The sequence below is a fragment of the Pleurodeles waltl genome, chromosome 3_1, assembly GCF_031143425.1.
Source record: "Pleurodeles waltl isolate 20211129_DDA chromosome 3_1, aPleWal1.hap1.20221129, whole genome shotgun sequence".
Lineage (NCBI taxonomy): Eukaryota > Metazoa > Chordata > Amphibia > Caudata > Salamandridae > Pleurodeles > Pleurodeles waltl.
The window spans coordinates 531,548,371-531,570,745 of record NC_090440.1 but is presented as its reverse complement, the minus strand read 5'-3'; the positions used below and the strand labels follow the sequence as shown (position 1 = coordinate 531,570,745).

The 22,375-nt window shown below is 43.1% G+C and overlaps 1 protein-coding gene across 1 annotated transcript in view; it reads right to left on the bottom strand.

The window, feature by feature from the left end:
- LOC138283226 (gonadotropin-releasing hormone II receptor-like) overlaps window positions 1-22,375 on the bottom strand; it is a 216,523-nt gene that overhangs the window by 72,661 nt on the left and 121,487 nt on the right. Inside the window, exon 4 of the mRNA XM_069221265.1 lies at window positions 7,452-7,967. Coding sequence (XP_069077366.1) covers window positions 7,452-7,967 — 516 coding nt within the window. The remainder of the gene's footprint in view (window positions 1-7,451; window positions 7,968-22,375) is intronic.

Genomic DNA, 22,375 nt, shown 5'->3' with positions numbered 1-22,375 from the left:
GTAATGCAACCCCATACAAACTCTTAGTAAATCTGTCCCCTAGTGTACAGTTCTGGGCCAGACTTGGTATTTCTAGAGGCGGAGAAAAGTGGAGAGATCTACTGGGATGTGGATTATTATCATCTCATATCTGAAAGCTATTGTGAGATGTAAAGATGCAGCAGTGTATAAATATGTGGGACCTGCAGTCATGGACTACAAAAATGTCCTCTAGTTGACCTGCGGTGTCTGACAGATATCTTCACTTATTCCATGTCTTCTCATTTAGTTATGGCTGGATTATTGGCTGTGTGGTACTTGTGATAAACAACTTTCATAGCATATAAGCCTTAATTAAATATAAGAGGTGTAAATTGCTGTTGGTTGCCGACCATTGAGTGTTATACCATTAGAATTAGTGTGGGCCAGAAATGTTATATATGAATTTATATAACTTCATAAAACCCCAGTGAAGCACAGGTCAGCTCTCCATAATTTATCAGCTAATATCAAAGTACTTTGGTGGTTGAATTGTTTCTAATCTGTGGATTATAAAATAAAGATTGAGCTTGAGGGCACAACTGTCTTTCTAGATTCTACTGCCAGGATGTGTGGTGGTGTAGTTATCCTGAAAACAGACATGCTTTTCAACTGTGTTTTGAAGTGAATATGCTCCTGGGTACTTTGAATGGTGGCTGGTAGTGTGCTTGGTGGCATGTGCTGAGAAAGCAGTGCCTCCTACATATGTCTTATGGTAAGGTGGTATGATGATAAGTGGTGCAAGCCTGTAGCACAGTGTCCTTATTTGTTAGTTTTGCTTCTTTTTAGCTCGTAGGTATAACAGTCCTTTTCATTGGAGGCTCTGTGAGCAATGCAGGGTGCCTTGAACATTGCCCTTCTTGCCACAGGTAGCCAGTGGAGTGATTACAAGATTGGATTCTTGCATTATCTTAGGTGAAAGCAGAGAAGTCTTGCAGCAACATTTTGGATGAGTTGTATTTTACCTCTGATGAATGTGATTGCACCAAGGTATAGGCTGTTGGCATAGTCAAGTTTTCAGATTACAAGTATGCAGTTTCTGTTGGTATCTAAGGTATGTGAGGATGCAATGTGGTGTTTTCATTATGTAGAAGGCACTCTTTATGATGCTATTCATATGCTGTATAAAGGATAGGTATGAATCCATGGTTACCTCTAGGTTTCTGACTTCTCTTGATATTGCTGGAGGGGCCTCACGTTCCTTAGCCCAGATAGCAGTAGTCTGGTATTTTTGTCATTGTCTACAAGTCATAAGCTCTGTCTTTGTGGTATTTAGTTTTAAATAGATATCCATCATCCAAAAGTTTATGATCCGAAGGCAGACATGAAGTTTTAAATTGTAGAGGTCTTCCAGACCATCCATTTTTAGAAATGATTTGGGTGTCACCTACATAGTTGTAACATGTGATGTTGAATGATTTAATCAGGTTTGATGAGGGACTCAGGTATTATAGAGAACATTTAATGGAACCCTGAGTGGCGCCACACTGCTGTGTGTGAACAGCTGGAATGGAAGGTGGTATCATTACTAGTTTAATGTCAAACCTGAGAGGCCAAGAATTCAATGGGCAATAGCTAAATTCCCTTCTCCCTTTTCACATATGGTATGTCAAACAGAATTTGATGTGTGAAGAGATTGCACAACTGTGCAAATGATTGAGTCAAATTGTTCTTAAGCCAACAACTTTCATGACATTTCCTATTCCTGATAAGTAAGTGGTTGTGACTACCTAAATCTACAAGTCATTGAGAAGCAATTCAGGAAACTTCAGATTTCAATATGCAATGGTGTTCGATTAGCCTATTATACTCGGGAAGAGTTATCACAAGTCAGGTATGACTTATATTTGACTGACATTGCTCCAGCCTACACTGGCCTGTTGTGAAATATAGCCTGGTGTGATAATGTATCTGCTCTCCAGATCAGTATTCTGTTTGCAGGAGCCAGGTAGTTCTTCAGGTTAATGCGCCTGCTGCAGAGGGCTGCAAATACCCTAACTAGCAGTAAGGCAAATCTGAAACGACCCAATGTAGCCTGCTGTGTCACTAAGGGCTTCAGTAATAGACTATCTTTCAAAAATGGTCTAAATACCACAGCTACCCACATAGCTGGAATTGTTCAATTTGCAAGGCAAAATCTTGATCTTTCCTTGTGTCTTAAGGGCCTTAGAGAGGCTTCCCTTTCACGGGCTATTGCTCAATCATACAAATGGGGTAATATTGTTATCAAGAGAAGTGAAGAAGTGGACATTTGTGGATCCATGCAGATCCCATTAGTGTGGTCTGCTTTCACTTTTGTTTTGCTGTATAACGTCAGTGAGCACAATGGGCCTCATTACGGAGCTGGCGGTCTTCAGACCGCCATCTTCGTGATGGTGGTTGGACCGCCCCATTATGACCGCGGTGGAGCTGCCACGGTCCAACCGCCGACACCGCCAGGCTGCTGCCAGTCTGCAGCCTGGCAGTCCCGGCGGTTGCAACCTGCCAGGGCAGCACTGCAAGCAGCACTGCCCTGGGGATTACGAGTCCCATCCGTTAACACCGCCATGGAAAGGCTGGCGGACTGGGAGTTCCAGGGGGTTTTGGGGTGGCTCTGGGAGCCCCTGCATTGCCCATGAACTTGGCATGGGCAGTGCAGCGCCCCCATGGACATCCCCAATGTGCATTTCACTGCCCGAATTACAGGCAGTGAAATGCGTGATGGGTTCTGTCGCACCCAATGCACCACAACATTGCCGCCGGCTCAATTACGAGACAGCATCAATGTTGTGCTGAGTTTTCCGCTGGACCAGCAGGCAGAAACTCTGTTTTTACAAGCTGGCCCAGCGGAAAACTTCTAAAATGGTGGGCAAAAGACCTCCAGCACTGGCTGTCTTTTGCCTACAGCGGCTTTAGTGGTACTGGAAAAGGACCGTCAAAGTCGTAATGAGTCCCAATGTGTTGCACGATACAGCAAAATAAAAAATCTAACTTTGGACTTGTGGGAAGCATTTCTCTCCCATGCAAACTTTCATTTTGGAATAGAAAATGTTTCTGGTGTTTTTGCCAAAACATTTTGTTTTCCAGTACTGTCATCGACCCGTTCAAGTACACTATACTTAGAAAATAGGGTGATCGATGTCAACGGATTATCATCTGCCCTAAAGCAGTTAAAATCCACTAAATCCATGCAGCCTCATATCCAACAGGAATCGACAACAAGCTGGAGAGATACAATGGCCACATTGCACTAACTTCTTTTGTTCCATGATCTCCAGTTCTAGGAGGCCCACTGGATGGTTTGCTTCTGGGACTGGGGAGCAGTGAAAAGCACAATGGTCAAAGAAAGGTGGCATGTGCTGATAATGGCCACACAAAGGCAAGAGAAAGTTTCAGTTGCCACACACTGTCTATGGAGAACAGGGCTAGAGAGAGAATAAAAAATATTGAGATGTACAAAGAAGATAGAAGAGAAGATAGGGAGAAGATCTTCTAGAAAAGGAGAGCAGATTGAAAAAAAGGAGAGCAAATAGAAAAGGACAAACGAAAGCAGGAGAGACACAAATGGGAAGATAGATGCAGCAGAAACAAACAGAAAGAGATAGTGGAGAAAAGGTTGAGAGAGGTAGTGGGGGCAAAGATTTGAAGATTGGGAAAGAAAAGAGAAATTTATAGTAAGCCTAAAGGAGTACAATGAGAGCTAAGTTCACAGAGAAATTGTGACAGGAGATTTTCAGTGGAATTTATAGCTTACCATGTTGGCGCAATACACCTGACACAATGTGATTTCAAAGCAGAATTTTGCACTTCTTTTTTCTAAAAGGGATCTTGTTGTAAGATCTAAAAGTCATCTTCCATAGTGGTCATCAAAGTTGTAAGGAGGTTTAACCATTGTTAATTTATCCACATTTATTTTTGCAAATTGCTTAACAATGGTGCCCCCTTATGATTTCTTACTATATGCTATTGGTGAGAAATGCTAACACCTTCTCTTTTAATGCATATTAGCCATGTCTTGCTGGTATAGTCTCCAAAAAAAGTACAACCTGTTTGCGGAGAAGTCCATGTTTTATTGAGGGGTGATTTGGCTTTTTAGTGCATATTTAAATATGGCAGTCGCTTAAATGTTTTATACCATGAATGTTGACTTTTATCTGCACCTGTAGTAATTCCAAACAATCCCTCTGCATTAATTTCTAGTACAAATGGTAGGGTTCCATGTCTTCTACATTTACCACTTTGAAAAGTGTCTGCTCTTTCAATCTGTGGTAGCCACATAGAGGATGTCACCCTGAAGGTCCCATGCAAGGACTCTACTGCATGTAAAAGAGTAGAGAATGTTCTAAATTTTATAAGTGGGTACTTTGTAGTATCCGAATGGAGGTACCACTCAAGCAGCATCCAAAAGAGATAGATGCAACCATGAAACTACCACTCAGAGCTTTAGAGGCATCTGGTGCCTATCGCTCAACGGCTCCTCCAACTGAAGATGAAACTAGTGTCCTCAGCCAGGCCACAGGCCTCAAAAAGACCAATCCTGGGCTCAAAACAATCACCTATTCCTTACTTTGCCTGTCATGCTTGCTGGTCGAAGTCTAGCAAAGGTCTCCTTTTGTACAGAACCTTTTGTGCAACCTGCTTGTAACCATGAGTGGTTTATGCCAATGTCGGAGCCTTCTTCAAGTCCATGCTGTTTTAACTGGTGCTTTTGATTAAATGTAATTGAACTATACATCATTTTACAACAACTTTATACTGAAATTGATTGTGTGACCCTACCAACTTCCCCTATAAAAACACATTTAAATTCTATTCAGTGTTCACCATTGTTACATCCCTAAAATGTTTAAAACACATTACTTGCCACTAATTTCCCAAAATGTTCTTGATCAATATGCTCCAAGCTCTCAGTAAAGTTAATTTAAATTAGTGACAAGTTAAATTAAACCTTCAGTTACGATGTTAGTTGGAATTGGGAAACTCCACACTTTATTAAGCAGATGAAGTTTCCTAAATTTACTTCAGGTAAGATTTATCCTTCTGGGTCTTCCAGCTGTGATGATTTCCTAATGCAGAATGTCCCAGGTAGGACATGCTCAAGCAAAATAAAATTTTAGTGTGGAGGCTGAACATCCACCACCTGAGGTAAGAGGTGTGAAAGGGAAGGCTCTAAGCTAAGGCCAGCTTTTTTTTTTTAAGAACTTGATAAGCTTAGCCTTGCACAAAGCTTGAACATTTTTGAAAATACACAAAGTTGAAAATCAGTCTACTTTACACCCTTTTACTTTAAATCTCATCTAATTGGTAGAATTTAAAGCTGGATTGTAAAACGTTGTACGAGTGTGCTTTAATATGTACACCAGAATATTGATGACACAGCATAAAGAGGATAGAATATTGAATCCAAAATATTGACATGCAACTAAATATAATTTTTCTATACCTTATTCCACATATATGTACCTACACAATATATATATATTTATATATATATATATCTTCAAGGTATGTAGATGTGGAGTTAGGAATAGTCAACCTATACTTTTCCTTTCATTATTCTTTCCTCAGAATCCTTATGCCACGATATTCTCAGGGTTTAGAGCACAGATTTGGAGCTTCACCACCAGGGCCGTGGTAGCGGTTGGACCGCAGCCAGTGTGGCGGTCCGACATCCACAATTACGACCGCTGCGGTTGCGCCACAGTCAGTCCGCCAGCACCTCCACTTCTTCTCTACTGGAGGGGCTGGCGGTGCTGGAGGTCCTAATCTGCCAGGGCAGCAATGCGAGGAGCGCTGCCCTGGGGATTACGACATCCCCTCTCTGCCAGCTTTTACATGGCGGTAGCACCGCCATATAAAGGCTGGCGAAGAAGGGGTGCAGGGGTCCCCAAGGGGGCCACTGAACTGCCCATGCACTTACCATGGGCAGGGCAGAGGCCCCCATGGCCAGCCCCATCGCGCTTTTCACTGTCTGCTTTGCAGACAGTGAAAAGCGTGACGGGTGCTGGTGCACCCTACAGACCGCAACATTGCTGCCAGCTCACTTACGAGCCAGTGTCAATGTTGTGGGCTATTTCCCACTGGGCCAGTGGAAAACTCGTAATAGGGGCTGTGGGAAGGGGACTGCACTGGTGATATCCTGACTGCGGGACTTCAGCGGACGGCCTTTACCATCCGCAGAAGTCTTAATTAGGGCCTTAATGTTTGGTTATAGCTGAGGGCCATGCCCCCCCTAAAAATATACGGGTCTGCGGGAGGGGCAGGACAAGCCACACAACATGAGAAGGGGTGAAAGGGATGGGGCATGTAATACAATGCACAAGGGGCTTGGGAGGGACAGGGAACGCAAAAAAAAACATGGCAACGGGAGGGAGCAGATGGACAGGGTAGAAATACAGGAGAAAACCAACTACAAAAGATGTACTTTGTATAGTGTGTCAACAAAAAGTGAAAAATAGCTCCCAAAAGCACAAGCAGTGGAAGGACACAAGTACTGGGTCTTGTTTTAGGGGAGGGCCATACTCAAGAAGAGGAAGTGGCGAACACAGTTCTGGCCAGAAGGTTGCAAGCAATTGAGATTGAGCATGAAGCCCTCCAATGATAAGTATGAGCGACCTCCCAGTCCACTCATAGTAAACAAAGGCCCGTATTTATACTTTTTTGCGCTGCATTTGCGTCGTTTTTTGACGCAAAAACGGCGCAAACTTGCAAAATGCCATTGTATTTTGTAGGCTTGCGCCGTTTTGCGTCAAAAAGTGGCGCAAATGCGGCGCTAAAAAAAGTATAAATACGGGCCAAAATGTCTTGAGGCGACAGCGTCTGTGCTATCTAGTGAGACTTAAAAAGAGACTGAGGTACATAGGCATGTAAAGCCTGGCCAGCCAGTTACCAAACACCATGTAACATTTGAAATGTCAATTTTTGCTCATGATGCCATCTGAGGTGAATGCCCTATTTCATTTGAAAAACTGCTCATCACTACACCATGATAATCACCCTGTGGCCTAGCAAGCTAACCAAACCTACTACAAAAGTCTGTAAAAGTACGTGCATCAGTAGTAAATCACTGTAAGTGGCAGCAACATAGCCTGGAGCTTTCCAGTTTTAAATAGGACCACCTCAAGTTCAGAAAGAGGATAAAAATTACATAATGAGTGCAAGATGTCTATCAATTATATAACCAGCAAGTGTACTCTTCCTCCTTTTCTAAGCACCTTATAAAACGTATTCTATTAACTGTATGTACTTTTTCACCTTAATAACGCGCATGCACTCTTCTTTGCTTTAAACATCCTAAAAGCAGCATGTGGTGATAGGTAAACTACCTTAGAAAGTATATACCAGTGATTATCATGCAAACACATATACATTTACTGACCTAATATTCTACAGAGTAATACGATTAGAATCCTATCCACGCGCAGGTACCCTCCACTCCCTTACAGATCTCATACCTGGGGCGATGCCATGAGGATGCTCAGCCCCCAGGCCACACACAGCATGATCCTGTTGCGCCGGCTGGCACTTGTGAAACTGAATGGGTATAGGATGGCGGAGTGCCGGTCCAAGCTGATTACCACCAGTACCAGGGCTGCGGCATACATTGCGAAGAGCTTGAAGAAGTTGAGCAGCTTGCACAGCAGGTCTCCGGCATACCACTGCAGAGTGACATTCCAGATGGCATCCAGCGGCATCACCAGGGTAGTGACCAGCAGGTCTGCCATGGTCAGGCTAAGGATTAGTACCCGGATATGCGACTTGCGGCGCTTCCTCAGGATACTACATAGCACTGCAGTATTACTGGAGGCTGCGGCCAGGAAGAAGCAGCAGGTGATGGCCACGCGGAGTTTGGCAGCAGAAGTGAAGATAGGCTCTAGCCAGGGCTCTGGTGAGCTGGTGAACGATGGAACACTGCCCATCTGGGAACTGAGGTGTGTGTGGTTGGTGGCATATGGCTTGTCACTCATGGCCTACAAAACAAAGACGAACACCGTTTTTATGAGACAGAAGGTCAAATGTACATTAGCAAATAAATGCTACTTAATAATATTTGAATTGTGTATTCATATATCTAATAAACTCACAGGTATCTATACCACATGTAAAATGCAAACATACATTAATATTGATATCCTATTTTGGTCACTCTTTCGTCTAGTATGTCAAGCAAATTTTGTTGTTTGAGGTTTTTAATAAATCATCAGATAACCAAAGCTCCTAGTACGTGGAAACACTTCATTATACTTCCTTCTTGACAGACAAACATTTTCAATGGTTTTCAGCTTCGCTATGAATTCTAGGTGCACATAATCAAACACTGTACTCTGTCTTCACATAACTCTACCCTTACCCATAGCTCATTCGCCGACAGTGTTGCAGGTAAATGCTCCGCAATAAAGTACTTTTTCAGCACTAGCTTGTGAGTGTGGCAGGGCTTTTGTTACAAAAATGTTACACACAAGCCAGGTCTAATTGTATGCCAACATGAATGAGCTAACACATTAGAGAATGTGTGTGACATTAAGGCCTAGAAAGGCCTAGAAAGTAATTTGACTGAATGGCACTTCTAACACGTGTGTTGGATTACCATATTTTATTCTGAACACCATTTCTGGCATTATTCAAGCTAACAGGGCATAGAAGGAAAGTTTTCTGTACTCTGGTTTACATGCTGTGATCACAGCTACAAGGTCATCTGCCCTGGTGTGGATCCTATATGGAAGAAAGAGACCCTAACACTGCTAGTCTTTACAATTCTGCAAAAGAGGCACCGTTAATGTACTCGAGTACCAACAATAAGAGTTGAGCAGGAATTTCCCTACCCTCTCCATAGGAAATAATTTGGGACTAAGGTATAAAATGATGCCAGACCCAGGGAAGGGCAGAACACATCAACCAGTTGGTAAGGGGAAAGGATGAAAAGTTCAAATTTGACTAAAAGTCCGTCAGTGACATAAGGAATGCAGGAATACTTACATGGCTTGGTATAATAAAACTAATTCATCTTTGTTTACATTTTCAGCCATCCAACCTGATAGCAGGGTTAATCAACATTAGTATGCTCATATATGTGCAATTAAGTCATCTTGAGCACTGTTGGCATCAATAAAAAACTGTACTTCCATGTTGTTCTCATGGGTAAAGCAGTACCCCTTCATATTCCTGTATGGTCTCCTCTGTATATATAACACTCCCGTCTTCAGCTTTTCATGGCGCAGTTGTTAGTGGTCCGCATCTCCCTGCCCTCTCATAATGTTTTTTGCAGAAGGACGTGGGCCTGCCACCATCCACTGTGTCCCACCAAAGCATGGAGGTACAATGCTTTATCAACCATTCCTCACTCACCCTCATGCTCCTGATAGTCTAATAGGCCCTGTATCATTTCAGCACACTTTCTCATATCTTCCTCAGCCTTCTCATCCGTTCTGATTCCTTTCAGTCACACTACAGCCCGGTCCACCATATCTCGGCCCCATTTCAACACTGTGCATCCTCTATTAGATAGGCAGGTGACTGCTAGGGGTGCTTGGTCAATAGCTGGCCCAGAATTGCAATTTACCTTGCTTGGGCTTGATACTCAATTGACAGTGCTGTATTGTTGTTACAAGACTAAGGCGTGTCACATGCTTAAGCTGTGATACCACCTCCACCCAATACCCTCATATCATCCTACATGCCTTTGTCAAATGTAGGAATGTAGCACCCTGCTTATCATATTTCGGACAGGTCGAGGTCCTGGTAGGGTGTAATCTCTGCAGCCAAACAGGTGTAAGATATGTAAGGTGGAGATAATTAAAGTACGTCACTTTGAACTGTGCATTGGTTGCACTCTTCTGTCCCTGAATGCAGGTTTTCTTCTATTCTGCGTCTGTCAAGGGAGCCGGCAGGTCGCCATCCCAAGCCTGTCTGGCTTTTATTGTGACCGAAGGACTGTCGTCCTTCAGTGCGCTATAAAGACTCTAGACAAGTCTCAGCCCTCCTCCACCTTCTAGGAGCACCTCATAATAATGGAGGAGCCTGGCACATCTGGAAAACCAGTGCAAAACTCCGTGGCTGTGTGTCAATTTAACAACTTGCAGGAACTACCAGCTTCCAATTCCGAAGGTCTCAGAAGCCTCAAAGGTTCAAAACTTAAAACCTGGGTATGTAGCACTCAGCGCGAGGCATCTTCCTTGTCTCCATGCTGCCAATGTTCTTCCGTATACGACAGTACAGCTGTAGCCATTTAATCGGCAGTCATCTGCTTGACCACCATTTCGCAGGAAGTGACTACCTGACGGATTATCCAAGGGGTGCCTAGGAGTTAATATGCTCGTTCATCAGGTAAACTGGCAGATTTCCTTCTGGAGCCACCCACCTTCAGGAGTCTGGTTTAACACTTTGGAGCTTCAGCGCACCATTTCACTGTGTGCTGTAATTGTGTCCTGACATGAGAAGGTTCCAGGTCCGGTGGAGCCAATCCTCCCCATACTGTATCCATTTTCAACACCTCTACACGCACCTGTTTCTTTACCTCGTCCATACAATTAGGACCAAAAAACTATTAAATTGTCTAAAAAATAGGCTTCAAGAGAGTGCACATGTCATTTTGCAATATGTGCAGTTAGAGGGGCAGCAGCACCATTTTTACTAGCACTACCGTGCCCATGATAGAGAGCGGAAGAGAATTCGAAAATGTTATGAATGCTTTAAGCCCCTTCAAAAGCCTACCCAAGTTATATGCATGATGCGATGGAGCGAAGCAGAACAACCCCTATTCCCGGGTACCCAAATACCATCCATTCCCATTGTAAGCCTGCAACATCTCTCCCAGGGCTGCAGCATCTCTGTCAGGGCTGCTAGGGGGTGAAATAGTGCCTTTTGTTTATTAACGTACAACTCTGAAACTACTGTAAATTCATCCGGCACCCACATAAGAATGGGGACAGACTCTTGGGGCTGAGCCAAAAGTACTAGGGTGTCATCCGCATATAGAGAGACCACAAGTACGACATCACCCACCTGTATTCCCCATGACTGAATTTCTCATTTCAGCCATTTTGCCATTTCTATTGCTAATGCAAATAACAGAGGCGATACAGGACACCCCAACCCGGTCCTACTCTCCAGCTGGCAGATGTCCGGCCAACCTAGAGAACTCTAGCAACTGAGGGCCAGATGTATCAAGCAATTTTGCATTCGCAAACGGTGCGAATCGCAAAAATCGGCCGTTTGCGAATGCAAAAATTCCTTTCAAGATGTATGAAAGGCATTCACTGTGCAATTTTAAGGAATCGCAAAAATAGCGATTCCTTAATATTGCGACCTCATTTCGAGAATCACAAATTGCGATTCTCTAAATAGGAAATCGCAAATAGGGAATTCCTATTTGCGATTTCCAAAGCGCATGTATCAAGCATTTCCCAAATGCGAATTGGGCATTTAGGAAATGCAATTACCACCAAATCCAATTTGATTAGTTTTAGGAGTAAATTAAATATTTAAAATTATTGTACATCACTATTTTATAATAAGATATTTGTTTTACGAATATTAAACTTTAATAATTTTCCCTATACTTTCATATCAGGAGAGGTCTGCCAAGGTAGTGGTGTTCTCCACCTATATGTGAAGAGTTATGAGTAGTAAGTTTGGCACTCGTAATGTCCTGGTGTAGAAGCCTTTTATTTGGGGTGGAGAGATGTAACGCTGTGCCTAGCAGTACATTTACACTCAGAAACTGTAAGGATACTATGAAGTTTAGTAGAAGATTTACACAACACTAAATTTACATGGGTAAATTAAACTTTGTAACTTGCCTCTCTGAGTTATTGTGATCTGAATAAAGCAAAAATGTCAGGCCTACAAATCCACTAAATTCATACATGTGACCAGTTGTAGCTAACTGTAATGGCATTAGTAACAGTTTTCATATAATCTGAAAAAAACTTAGTTCTGCATAGGTTCTTAGGTTCTACATTGCTATGCTGCACCGGAAGTTTCAAGCAGCCGTATTACTAAATAATGGTTTTTGGTTGCAGTTGTGTATGCACAGAGTTACGGAAAAAGTGTAACCTACATTGTTAGAAGAATTCTCACATATCTGCAATAATTGAATCACACCTGTGTATCACCAAAAGCTATTATCATAAGAAAACATTTAATTATGTTTATTACTGCTAATAATTTTAATACAGTGTGATAGAATTTTTATGTTAGATACGTATGTTTAAAAATTTCGTAGAATCCTAAATGATAAGTTACAAAAACATATGTCCTTTCTTGGATATCCACTACATTCTGGAAACATCTTGACCAACTGAAAAAACATGTCTTCGTGTTGGAGTTCTGTATTTCTGTTTTTTCTCTTATCCCTGCACCCTTTCTCCACCATTGCCACTGGTCTACATTTTCCTGTGTATGCGGTTCCTGGAGTAGGGAGTGAGAGACAGAAAAGCTCATTGCTCTTGCTGGATACTGTGCCCAAGGTTAGTGCATCCTGAGAGGGGCTCTTTTAACAGATAATGAAAAAGAACACAAGCATAAGGAAGGCTTGTGCCTATATTGTGAGTATGCTAAACATATGATTCAGATGTGCCCCAAATTACTTCAGAAACATGTTGGAAGAAGCCAATCACCTTCTGAGAAAGATAAGAAAATAAATAAGAGAGTAATGGCTTCCTAATAATGGATCCTCTATGGTCAACACTGATAATCATTTGTTTATTTTACTAATCACCTTGAGAACAGGAGAAAGGAAGGTGTTAATGCATCTGAATTGCTGGATGTTGGTGCCAGTGGAATGTTAATTTATCTGGCATGGACACTAAGAATGATCTCCCTAAAATCTTTTAGGAATACTCATGAAGTGATTGAAGTAGCTGATGGTTTGCCACTAACTTTAGGACCATTTTCTAAAGTTTTTCTTCAAAAATGTCAGCCTTAATATGGGAGATGAAAAAGAATCCACCACTTCTGTACGGAAGTCTTTTATTAGCGTCCAATAGCCTTAGCCAACTTTGTTCACTCCCAAATAAAAAAAAGGAGCCATTCTGGGTCTACTGATTGCATATGAAGAAGAATTAAAACTGACACCCACATTAAGTTGACTAATCTGACCACTTAGTCAGGCCTTTCTCACTTCCTTCCTCTAAAATAACCTTTATTAGGCAACCAAGGAAACTCAAACAATTGATAAGTGATCTGAGAAGTGAAGACATTGCCAGACTGCTCACCATTGCAGAACAGGTACTACAAGACATTCCCCTTAATCTTCAAGTCGACCTCACACTTCATTACAATGAAAGCATGACAAGAATTATTGGCTCATTGACACCAAAGAAACTTAAACGCTAAGAAACCTGAAGACCATAATCAAATTAAGAACTGTCTGTGACCATATCAGAATACTTGGCTAAAAGCTCTGTCAACAGAAAATCTGCCCTGATTAGGAACTGATAGAACAACATATTTAAAAAAATGATCTTCAAAGCTATATTTAATCATACAAAAAGAGATTAACCTGTCTAAAACACCCAAAAAGACTATTTGAGTTTGCCACTCTAACCAAAACTGATACCTTAGATAATGCCTCTATTGAAATATGCAAGGAGTTCTCTAACTTCTTTATAGAGAAAGTGCAGAACATAACATAACAGAGGGCCAAGTCAATGCAGTGTGCAGCTCCTGCTCCTGCTTCCACATCCTACGAATGCTGCAAAAATCTTCCAATGGTTGCCCCAGAACACCAGACGGACCGTCACACAAGCACTTATCACCAACAAGCTGGACTACGGCAACACTTTCTATGCCGGAATCTCCAAACAACTCCTACACAGGCTCCAGACCATCCAGAACATGGCTGTAAAACTCATGCTCGACCTCCCACGCTACACTTACATTACACCGCAACTCTGTAAGCTTCACTGGCTCTCCATTCACAAGCGCAGCAAATTCAAATGTCTCACACACAAATACAAAGGCCGACACAACACAGGACCAGAATACCTGAACAGCTGCATATACATTTACCCACCCACCAGACCCCTATGCACTGCCTCAATCTCACTCATTCCCCGCATCCGCAAAAGCAAATCTGGAGGTCGCTCATTTTCCTACATCGCACCCAAGACCTGGAATAACCTCCCTCTACACATAAGACCCTCCTTCTCACTTCTTGAGTTCTGCAAGAAGCCGAATACTTGGCTCTTCAAATAAATACATTGCAGACCACAAACCTACACATCTGCCCAAGCACCTGGATACTCTCTCAGGGGACTAGTGCACTATATAAACCAATATAACATAACATAACAAGAATATTGAACTCTCCATCATGCACCCTTCAAAAACACAGAATCCCAGTGCTTCTTCATTAAAACGTAAAACAACCTGATTACATTTTAAAGGGATTTCTCCCTTAGAAATTACTAGAAAAATTGCCAAATACTCCTCTCACTTTACCAAACCTATTCCTACTATGCTCATAAAGGAGCTGTGAGCGCTGAAATTAACAGTAATAATTACTTCATGTATCTCCGTATTGATTTATGTAGAAAATGTATTAATATAGAAAATAAACGTGTAACACTAAATGTGCCTACTTGATTAGCCACCATTATATAAGAAGTTGATTATTAATAATGTATTAACATGTTTAAGAGTTTATATAATAGTAGAAAATGCAGCAGTATGTCATACTTATAGCTAAACATTATGAAAGTACTTATGCTAATTAAAAGCCTTCAGTTAGTGATGCCTAGACTGAAACGAATGTCTGGCAATATTTCTGAAAATGCAACATTAGAGAAATTATCTCATACTTACTGAATAGTCATTGCTTTGTCTAATGTAAAACTTTTCTGGAGCTGTATTAACAAAATGTTATTTCTCTCGAGGAGATGTGTGTAACTCTGCATGTTCTCAAGTGGCAACAAATAATGTTTCACAAGGGTATGGGAAAGCAATGTTCTCAGGAAATAACAATGGGCCAGATGTAGGAAGGAAGCAATTTGCGAGTTGCAAATTGCGAGTCCTTCCGACTCGCAATTTGCAACTCGCAAATTGCTATGCAGTACGGTGTCTCAGACACCGACTGCAACTCGCTATGGGGTCGCAATGACCCACCTCATCAATATTCATGAGGTGGGTCGCAAATTGCGGCCCCATAGCGAGTATAGGCACTCGCTAACATGGAGGCCTGCTGTAGTCAGCAGGCCTCCATGTTAGCGACCTGCTTTTCAATAAAGCAGTTTTTTTTTTTTTTTAAATGTAGCCCGTTTTCCCTAAGGGAAAACGAGCTGCATTTCAAAAAATCCGAAACCTTTTGTTTCGTTTTTTTCAGGGCAGGGAGTGGTCCGTTGGACCACTCCCTGCCCTGAAAAAATATTTTGGGGTCCATTCACAAAGGGGAAGGGGTCCCATGGGGACCCCTTCCCGTTTGCGAATGGGTTACCATCCACTTCAAGTGGATGGTAACTGCGACTCCATTTGCGACCGCATAAGCGGTCACAAATGGAATTGCATACCATTGCGAATCGCAAATAGGAAGGGAACACCCCTTCCTATTTGCGATTCGGAAATGCATTTTGCGAGTCGGTAACGACTCGCAAAATGCATTTCTGCATAGGAAACACGCATTTGCGAGTCGCAAACGGCAAATTTTGCCGTTTGCGACTCGCAAAGTGCTTCCTACATCTGGCCCATTGGGTCTATTGACAGTGGACGGAAGGATCTACAAATTGATTTTTTATTGTGTCGACTGATTTACGCAAATGGAGAACAACCAATCATCGACATGTGAAAGACTGTATAGTTACATTTTAGATTTGTAAGTTTTGTCTTATTGGACTAACATTATCACAAGATGCCGCTGACCAATGTCGACGTGGGACAACTTTAACTTAAACGCACTGCTCTTGGAGTTCTCATGCCATTATTTCTCAGCCATTCTACAGTACAGATTCCAATTCTCCTTTATGACACTCTGTCACTTTGATATTTGCCAGCCTGTCTACTGACACTCTGGTATATTATTATTCAAGTTTATTTTTTTATGTTCCATGCAACGATGCTGGGGCTTACTTTAGCGCTTGATGGTTAAAGCTTGTAGCACTTTCCTGATTTGCCCTAGACACTAACTTGATGGTTCAGAGAACTTATAGCCCAATTCTGAACTGTCCCCCTTTCCCACCCCCTTTCTGTCCTGATGCTGATGACCCCCTGTAGGAAAGTACTATCTTTCTTGGCATGTTACCCCCAATTTTACATGTATGTCAGTATGTTTTTGCCTGTCTCACTGGGATCCTGCTAGCCAGGACCCCAGTGCTCATAGTTTGTGGCCTAAATGTGTATGCCTGTGAAGTGCCTAACTATGTCACTGAGGCTCTGCTAATCAGAACCTCAGTGCTCATGCTTTCTCTGCCTTTAAATTTGTCACTAAAGGCTAATTACCACTTTTACCAATTTCAATTGGCATACTGGAACACCCTTATAATTCCCTAGTATATCGTACCTAGGTACCCAGGGTATTGGGGTTCCAGGAGATACATATGAGCTGCAGCATTTCTTTTGCCACCCATAGGGAGCTCAGACAAACCTTTAGACAGGACTGCCATTGCAGACTGAGTGAAATAATGCACACGTTATTTCACAGCCATTTTCACTGCACTTAAGTAACTTATAAGTCAGCTATATGTCTAACCTCCACTACCTGAAGGTTAGGTGCAAAGTTACTAAGTGTGAGGGTACTCTTGCACTAGCAAAGGTGCCCCCACATAGTTCAGGGCCATTTCCCCGGACTTTGTGAGTGTGGGGACACCAATACACGCGTGCACTACATTCAGGTCACTGCCTATATGTAGCTTCACAATGGTAACTCCGAATATGGCCATGTAACATGTCTAAGATCATGGAATTGTCCACCCATTCCAAATATGGTATTGGGGAGCCAATTCCATGCATCCTGGGGGCTCCACTATGGACCCCCAGTACTGCCAATCCAGCTCGCTGGGGTTTTCTCTGCAGCTACAGTTGCTGCTACCCCACAGACAGGTTTCTGCCCTCCTGGGGTCTGGGCAGCCCAGTCCCAGGAAGGCAGAACAAAGAATTTCCCCTGAGAGAGGGTGTTACACCCTCTTCCTTTGGAAATAGGTGTTAAAGGCTGGGGAGGGGTAGCCTCTACCAGCCTCTGGAAATGCTTTGAAGGGCACAGATGGAGCCCTCCTTGCATAAGCCAGTCTACACCGGTTTAGGGAACCCCCAGTCCCTGCTCTGGCACGAAACTGGACAAAGGAAAGGGCAGTGACCACTCCCCTGTCCATCACCACCCCATCACCACCCCAGGGGTGGTGCCCAGAGCTCCTCCAGTGTGTCTCAGACCTCTGAAATCTTGTTTCCAGAGGTGTAGGGGCACTCTGGAGGCCTCTGAGCGGCCAGTGCCAGCAGGTGACACCAGAGACCCTCTTGATAGGTGAATACCTGACTAGGTGGCCAATCCTCCTCTGAGGGCTATTTAGGGTCTCTCCAGTGGGCTTTTCCCCAGATTACGACTTGCAAGAATTCATCAGGATTCCTCTGCACTTCTCTCTTCGACTTCTGCCAAGGATCGACCACTGACTGCTCCAGGACGCCTGCAAAACTGCAACAAAGTAGCCAGAAGACTACCAGCAACATTGTAGTGCCTAATCCTGCCGGCTTTCTCGACTGTTTCCTGGTGGTGCATGCTTTGTGGGCTGCCTGCCTTCACCCTGCACTGCGAGCCATGAAGAAATCTCCCGTAGGTCGAAGGAATTTTCCCCCTGCTCCACCAGGCACCAAACTTCAGCTTCACCGGTACTCTGGCGATCGTGGCCCCTGGAACATAGGAGGTGGACCTAAGTGACCCAGACTGTCCAGTGGTCCAACTGTCCGAATTTGGAGGAGGTAAGTCCTTGCCTCCTCCCCCCCCAGACAGTAATCCTGTGCACCGCGTGATCTGCAGCTACAAGGGCTTCTGTGCACATTTCCAAGAAATCCTGCATGCACAGTGGAGCCTAGGTCCCCAGCACTCTGTCCTGCGATGCTCAGCTCTGTGAGTTGATCTCCGGTGTCGTGGGACCTCTCTTTGCAGTGTTGAGACGACTGCTGTGTTCAGTCTTCTTGAACCTGTGTTCAAGGACTTTTGTGGGTGTGTTCTTCCTGTCCGTGGGCTCTCTACGTTGCTGAGGGCTCCCTCTGTCTCCTCTCCCAAGTGGCGACATCCTGGTCCTTCCTGTGCCCGGGCAGCACCCTTTTTCTCCAACCATGACTCTTGCAGGTAACAAGGCTTGTTTGTGGTATTTTGCCAAGAAAACAACTCTGCATCCTCCAGCAAGCCGTGGGATATCAGCACCAAGAAGAACTTCCTACCTCCTTTCGTTGTTGCAAAACCTGCAGCTTCTTCCAACTGGAGGCAGCCACTTTGCACCTTCACCCGGGGTTTAGTGAGCCCTGCCCCCCCTGGACACTTTAGTGACTCCTGGACTTGGTCCCCTTCCTTTGCAGGTCTTCAGGTCCAGGAATCCGTCTTCAGTGCTTTGCAATCTGTTGTGGTCCTTGCAAAATCCTTTATCACGACTTTAGTGTGTTTCTGGGGAAATAGAAGTACTTTACTCTTACACTTCCAGCGACCCTTTACACACTACACTTGCCTAGGGGTCCATTCGTGGTTCGCATTCCACTTTCTTGGTATATGGTTTGTGTTACCCTAGGCCTGTTGCATCCTATTGTGTTTTACAATGTATGCCCTACTTTTTGACTGTTTTTCTTACCTGATTTGGTTAGTTGTGTATCTTTTGTGTATGTTACTTACCTCCTAAGGGAGTATATCCTCTGAGATATTTTTGGCACATTGTCACTAAAATAAAGTTCCTTTATTTTTAGTAACTATGCGTATTTTCTTTCTTATGATATATATATATAGTACCTACATGATATAAGTGGTATTGCATGAGCTTTGCATGTCTCCTAGTTCAGCCTTGGCTGCTCTGCTATAGCTACCTCTCTCAGCCTAAGCTTCTAGAACACTACTACACTCTACTAATAAGGGATAACTGGACCTGGCATAAGGTGTAAATACCATTGGTACCCACTACAAGCCAGGCCAGCCTCCTACTCCCCCTGGTGAAGACTAGTGCCGATTGCTGATCCTTAAGGACCAGTATATGCTGAAATGGTTGCTATTTGACTTCTGCTATTGTTTCTAGGTACCAACTGCTGCTTTTTGATAGAGCACTAGCTAGATGTTTTTCCAAATTCATGTTAGTAAAACCTTTGCATGCAGCCCAACATTCTGATGCTAATCTGGAGTTAGTGAGGTGTTTCCTCTATTCATCTGTTTAACAGTGAACTGCTTTCATTCAAATTGTTGTTTCAATGTATGTCATCTCCATTGCGCTATTACTCTTGCTATTGATCTGTACTGTTGCTATTGAAAGTCTCGTTATTAATGCTCTAATCAAGTCAAGATTCTTTAGACGCTTCGGACAACCAGTGTTATTTCTATATCTTTATCATGTGGTTTTGAGATTGATTTACGTGATCTTAGCATTGTTAATATAGGAAAATAAATATTCTAACTGATACTAAAAGGTGTGGTTATTCATGGCCAAATGGGTCACGGTACACGGTTTTACTGACTCCATTTGAATTTATTTTGTTGTTATTGATTACTGATTGATTGATGTTTATGTTGGGATCAAGGGCACTTTTATCTTCAACGGAGTGAAAAGGTCCCTAGGCCCACACAGCTCGTCTCCTAGGTCCTAGGTTATAGAAACCATAAGGCTTGACTTGCTGCCATAAGAAATGGTAGCAGAGGACGGTACGTCTATGGTTTTATCTCCTTAAGAGTCTGTCCTTGAATTGTACATGGCTACGTCTCTTTAAGAGTCGTGTGGAGAAGTTAGGATGTCAAATTTTTGATTTGGTTGATGTTTTCAGTTTCAATGATTCAAAATAGAGAGAAGATGAGTCCCTAAACGCCCAAAGTGACTTACCCAGGTCCTTGGAGATTGCCTATGCTTGTTTGGAATGTTCTCGGCGTTCTAGTGATTGTGTGAATTATAGGGTTTTTGCATTTGCACAGCTGAAGCATACCGCAGGTAAATTGGGATGTTTGTGAGGTTTATAGAAGTTTGCGTACTCCAAATGATGTTGTAGAACAAGTTTGCGTACTCCGCAGTGTGAGAGTAAATAAGTTGTCGAACTTCACTTGTGTGTGGCGCTTTGTGCTCAAAAGTTGTCCACGTTGTTGCTAGCATACGGACCCTGCATGGTCTAAGACTCCAGAGTATATTGAAAAGTGTATGACACACTTGGCTTTTGTTGTAATTTGTCCATTTAATGGGACAATCGGACATGGTTTGCAAGTAGAGGTTGTGTCCTGAGTTGAGTGAAAGGTTTTTGTGCACCAGGACAGACCCACTGATCAGCTGAGAGCAAATTTGCAGGTCGAATTTGCTTGCAAATCAGGGGAACTGAGAAAGAAAGAATAGCTGCTAGAGCGAAAGCCATTAGTGAAAAATCTGTAAAATTCCTGAAGCAATTGTGTTACCCTAACTGTAGGAAACAGGCACATTGGTTTTTGGTTTTGTTGAAATGCTTGTGATTAAAATTTTGCATTCTTTTTTGGGTGGTTTTGAGTGTAGGAGACTTTGTCAGCCGCTGTGTGTATGAGTGTGATGTCATTGGAGCCACGCTGCGATAGGTCGGTTAGTGAGAAGGGTCGCGCACGGATTGGTGGACAACCGCGAAGCCCAATTGGTTGCAAAGGTAGAGGAAGAGGATCTTGGGATTAAAAGTTACTTCCTGATTATTGAACTTTAACACAGATCTACAAAAATTAAGTTTTTCAAAGCCCTAAAGAGTGCGTTGAGAGGAGAAGTGTATATTCCAGCCACAGTAGGGGAGGCTGCTCCTCCAGTAGGTACACCCGCATATATAGTGTTTGAGGAGCGGGGTGCCGCGCCACCCATGCCTTTGGTTAAAGCAATGGTGCAAAGCGACAGAAAAAGACAGGAGTTTTGCGTTTCCTATTCATGGCACATTTAATTTAAGAATTTTAGAAAACCTGAGGAGGGTGACGTATTACTTAAAACCCCTCCTGAGACCAGCTCAGTTGTAAGCGTTAGCAGTCTGGGAACTAGTGGCTAGACAGCAACAGCAACTTAAGTTCGAGAGAAAAATGAAAAAGGCAGAAAAGACACTAGCAGATGCTAAGTGGGACAATGATCATAAGTACTGGAGATTAGATACTTTACAGGGAAATAAACTGTTTCCTGCAATTGCACAGGACAGTGAGAAAGAAGGAAGAAAAGATACTAAAAAGACAAACAGAAGTCCTTCTGAGAGTAGAGCGCAGAATCAAAAGAGATGAGAAAATCTTTACTGCTCGACGAGGAATGAGTTCATTTTAAAGTTACTGAGAAATCGTCCTCCACCATATGCACCACAAGAAAGTGGTCCAAGCACTAGTGTAAACCCCTCTGCACTGACACTGGCTAACATGACACAGAGTCCAGTACAGAGTAATCCCAACATGACCATAACTCCTGTACAAGTACACAGAGTAGTCCTATTTTACAGAATAGTCCTCACGCAGCACAGATACCAAAGCAGATCAGTCCTAACCTGCCTACTACATGGGTGACTCAGAATCCAATGCCTCAGCCGAGTATTCCTAGGCTCTATCCAGCTGTCCCTATTGTGGAAACAGCAACTCATTTAAAAGTGCCAACAGAACAGGTTTTCCCCAAACCGGCATGGGTCCAGACTGAGCCAACACCACTCTTAGGGCCAGATGTAGCAAAGATGTTTACCCATTCTGTGTCTATGGGAAAAAGTGTTCGTACATATGGCCCTTACTGCCTCAGGCGCAGTCACAGATGTTGCAAAAGTATACTCCTATAACGGGAACACCAACAGATATGTTTGTATTGGTGAGTCAGAGTGCGGGAATTACACACACAAAAAATCCGAATGTCAGACCAAGTCCAGATGCAGTGCCTTTACCTGTCACCATTGGTCCAGTCATACCATTGTTTGCCCAGGGTAACAATGGCACAAATGTCCAGGGGATCCTGCGCTACAGTTTAGGAGGAGGAGGACCTAATGGAATGCCGAAGTGATCCCTCCTGTGGGGCAGACCTCTGATGGAACAGGTTAGTTGTTAGACCTGAGTAATTTCAGAAATCCTCAAAATACCGAGACAGGATCACACCTCAGTCCTAGTTTGAATCTACTGACACCACAACCTCCAAGATTAACTGTACAACAATCACCAGGTATACAGTCCAACAGCATTTCACTACAAGGTTTGACAACCCAACAATTGACAGAATGGTTAGATCAGCTGAATAGCCTGAAAAATGTTTTAAAGGGA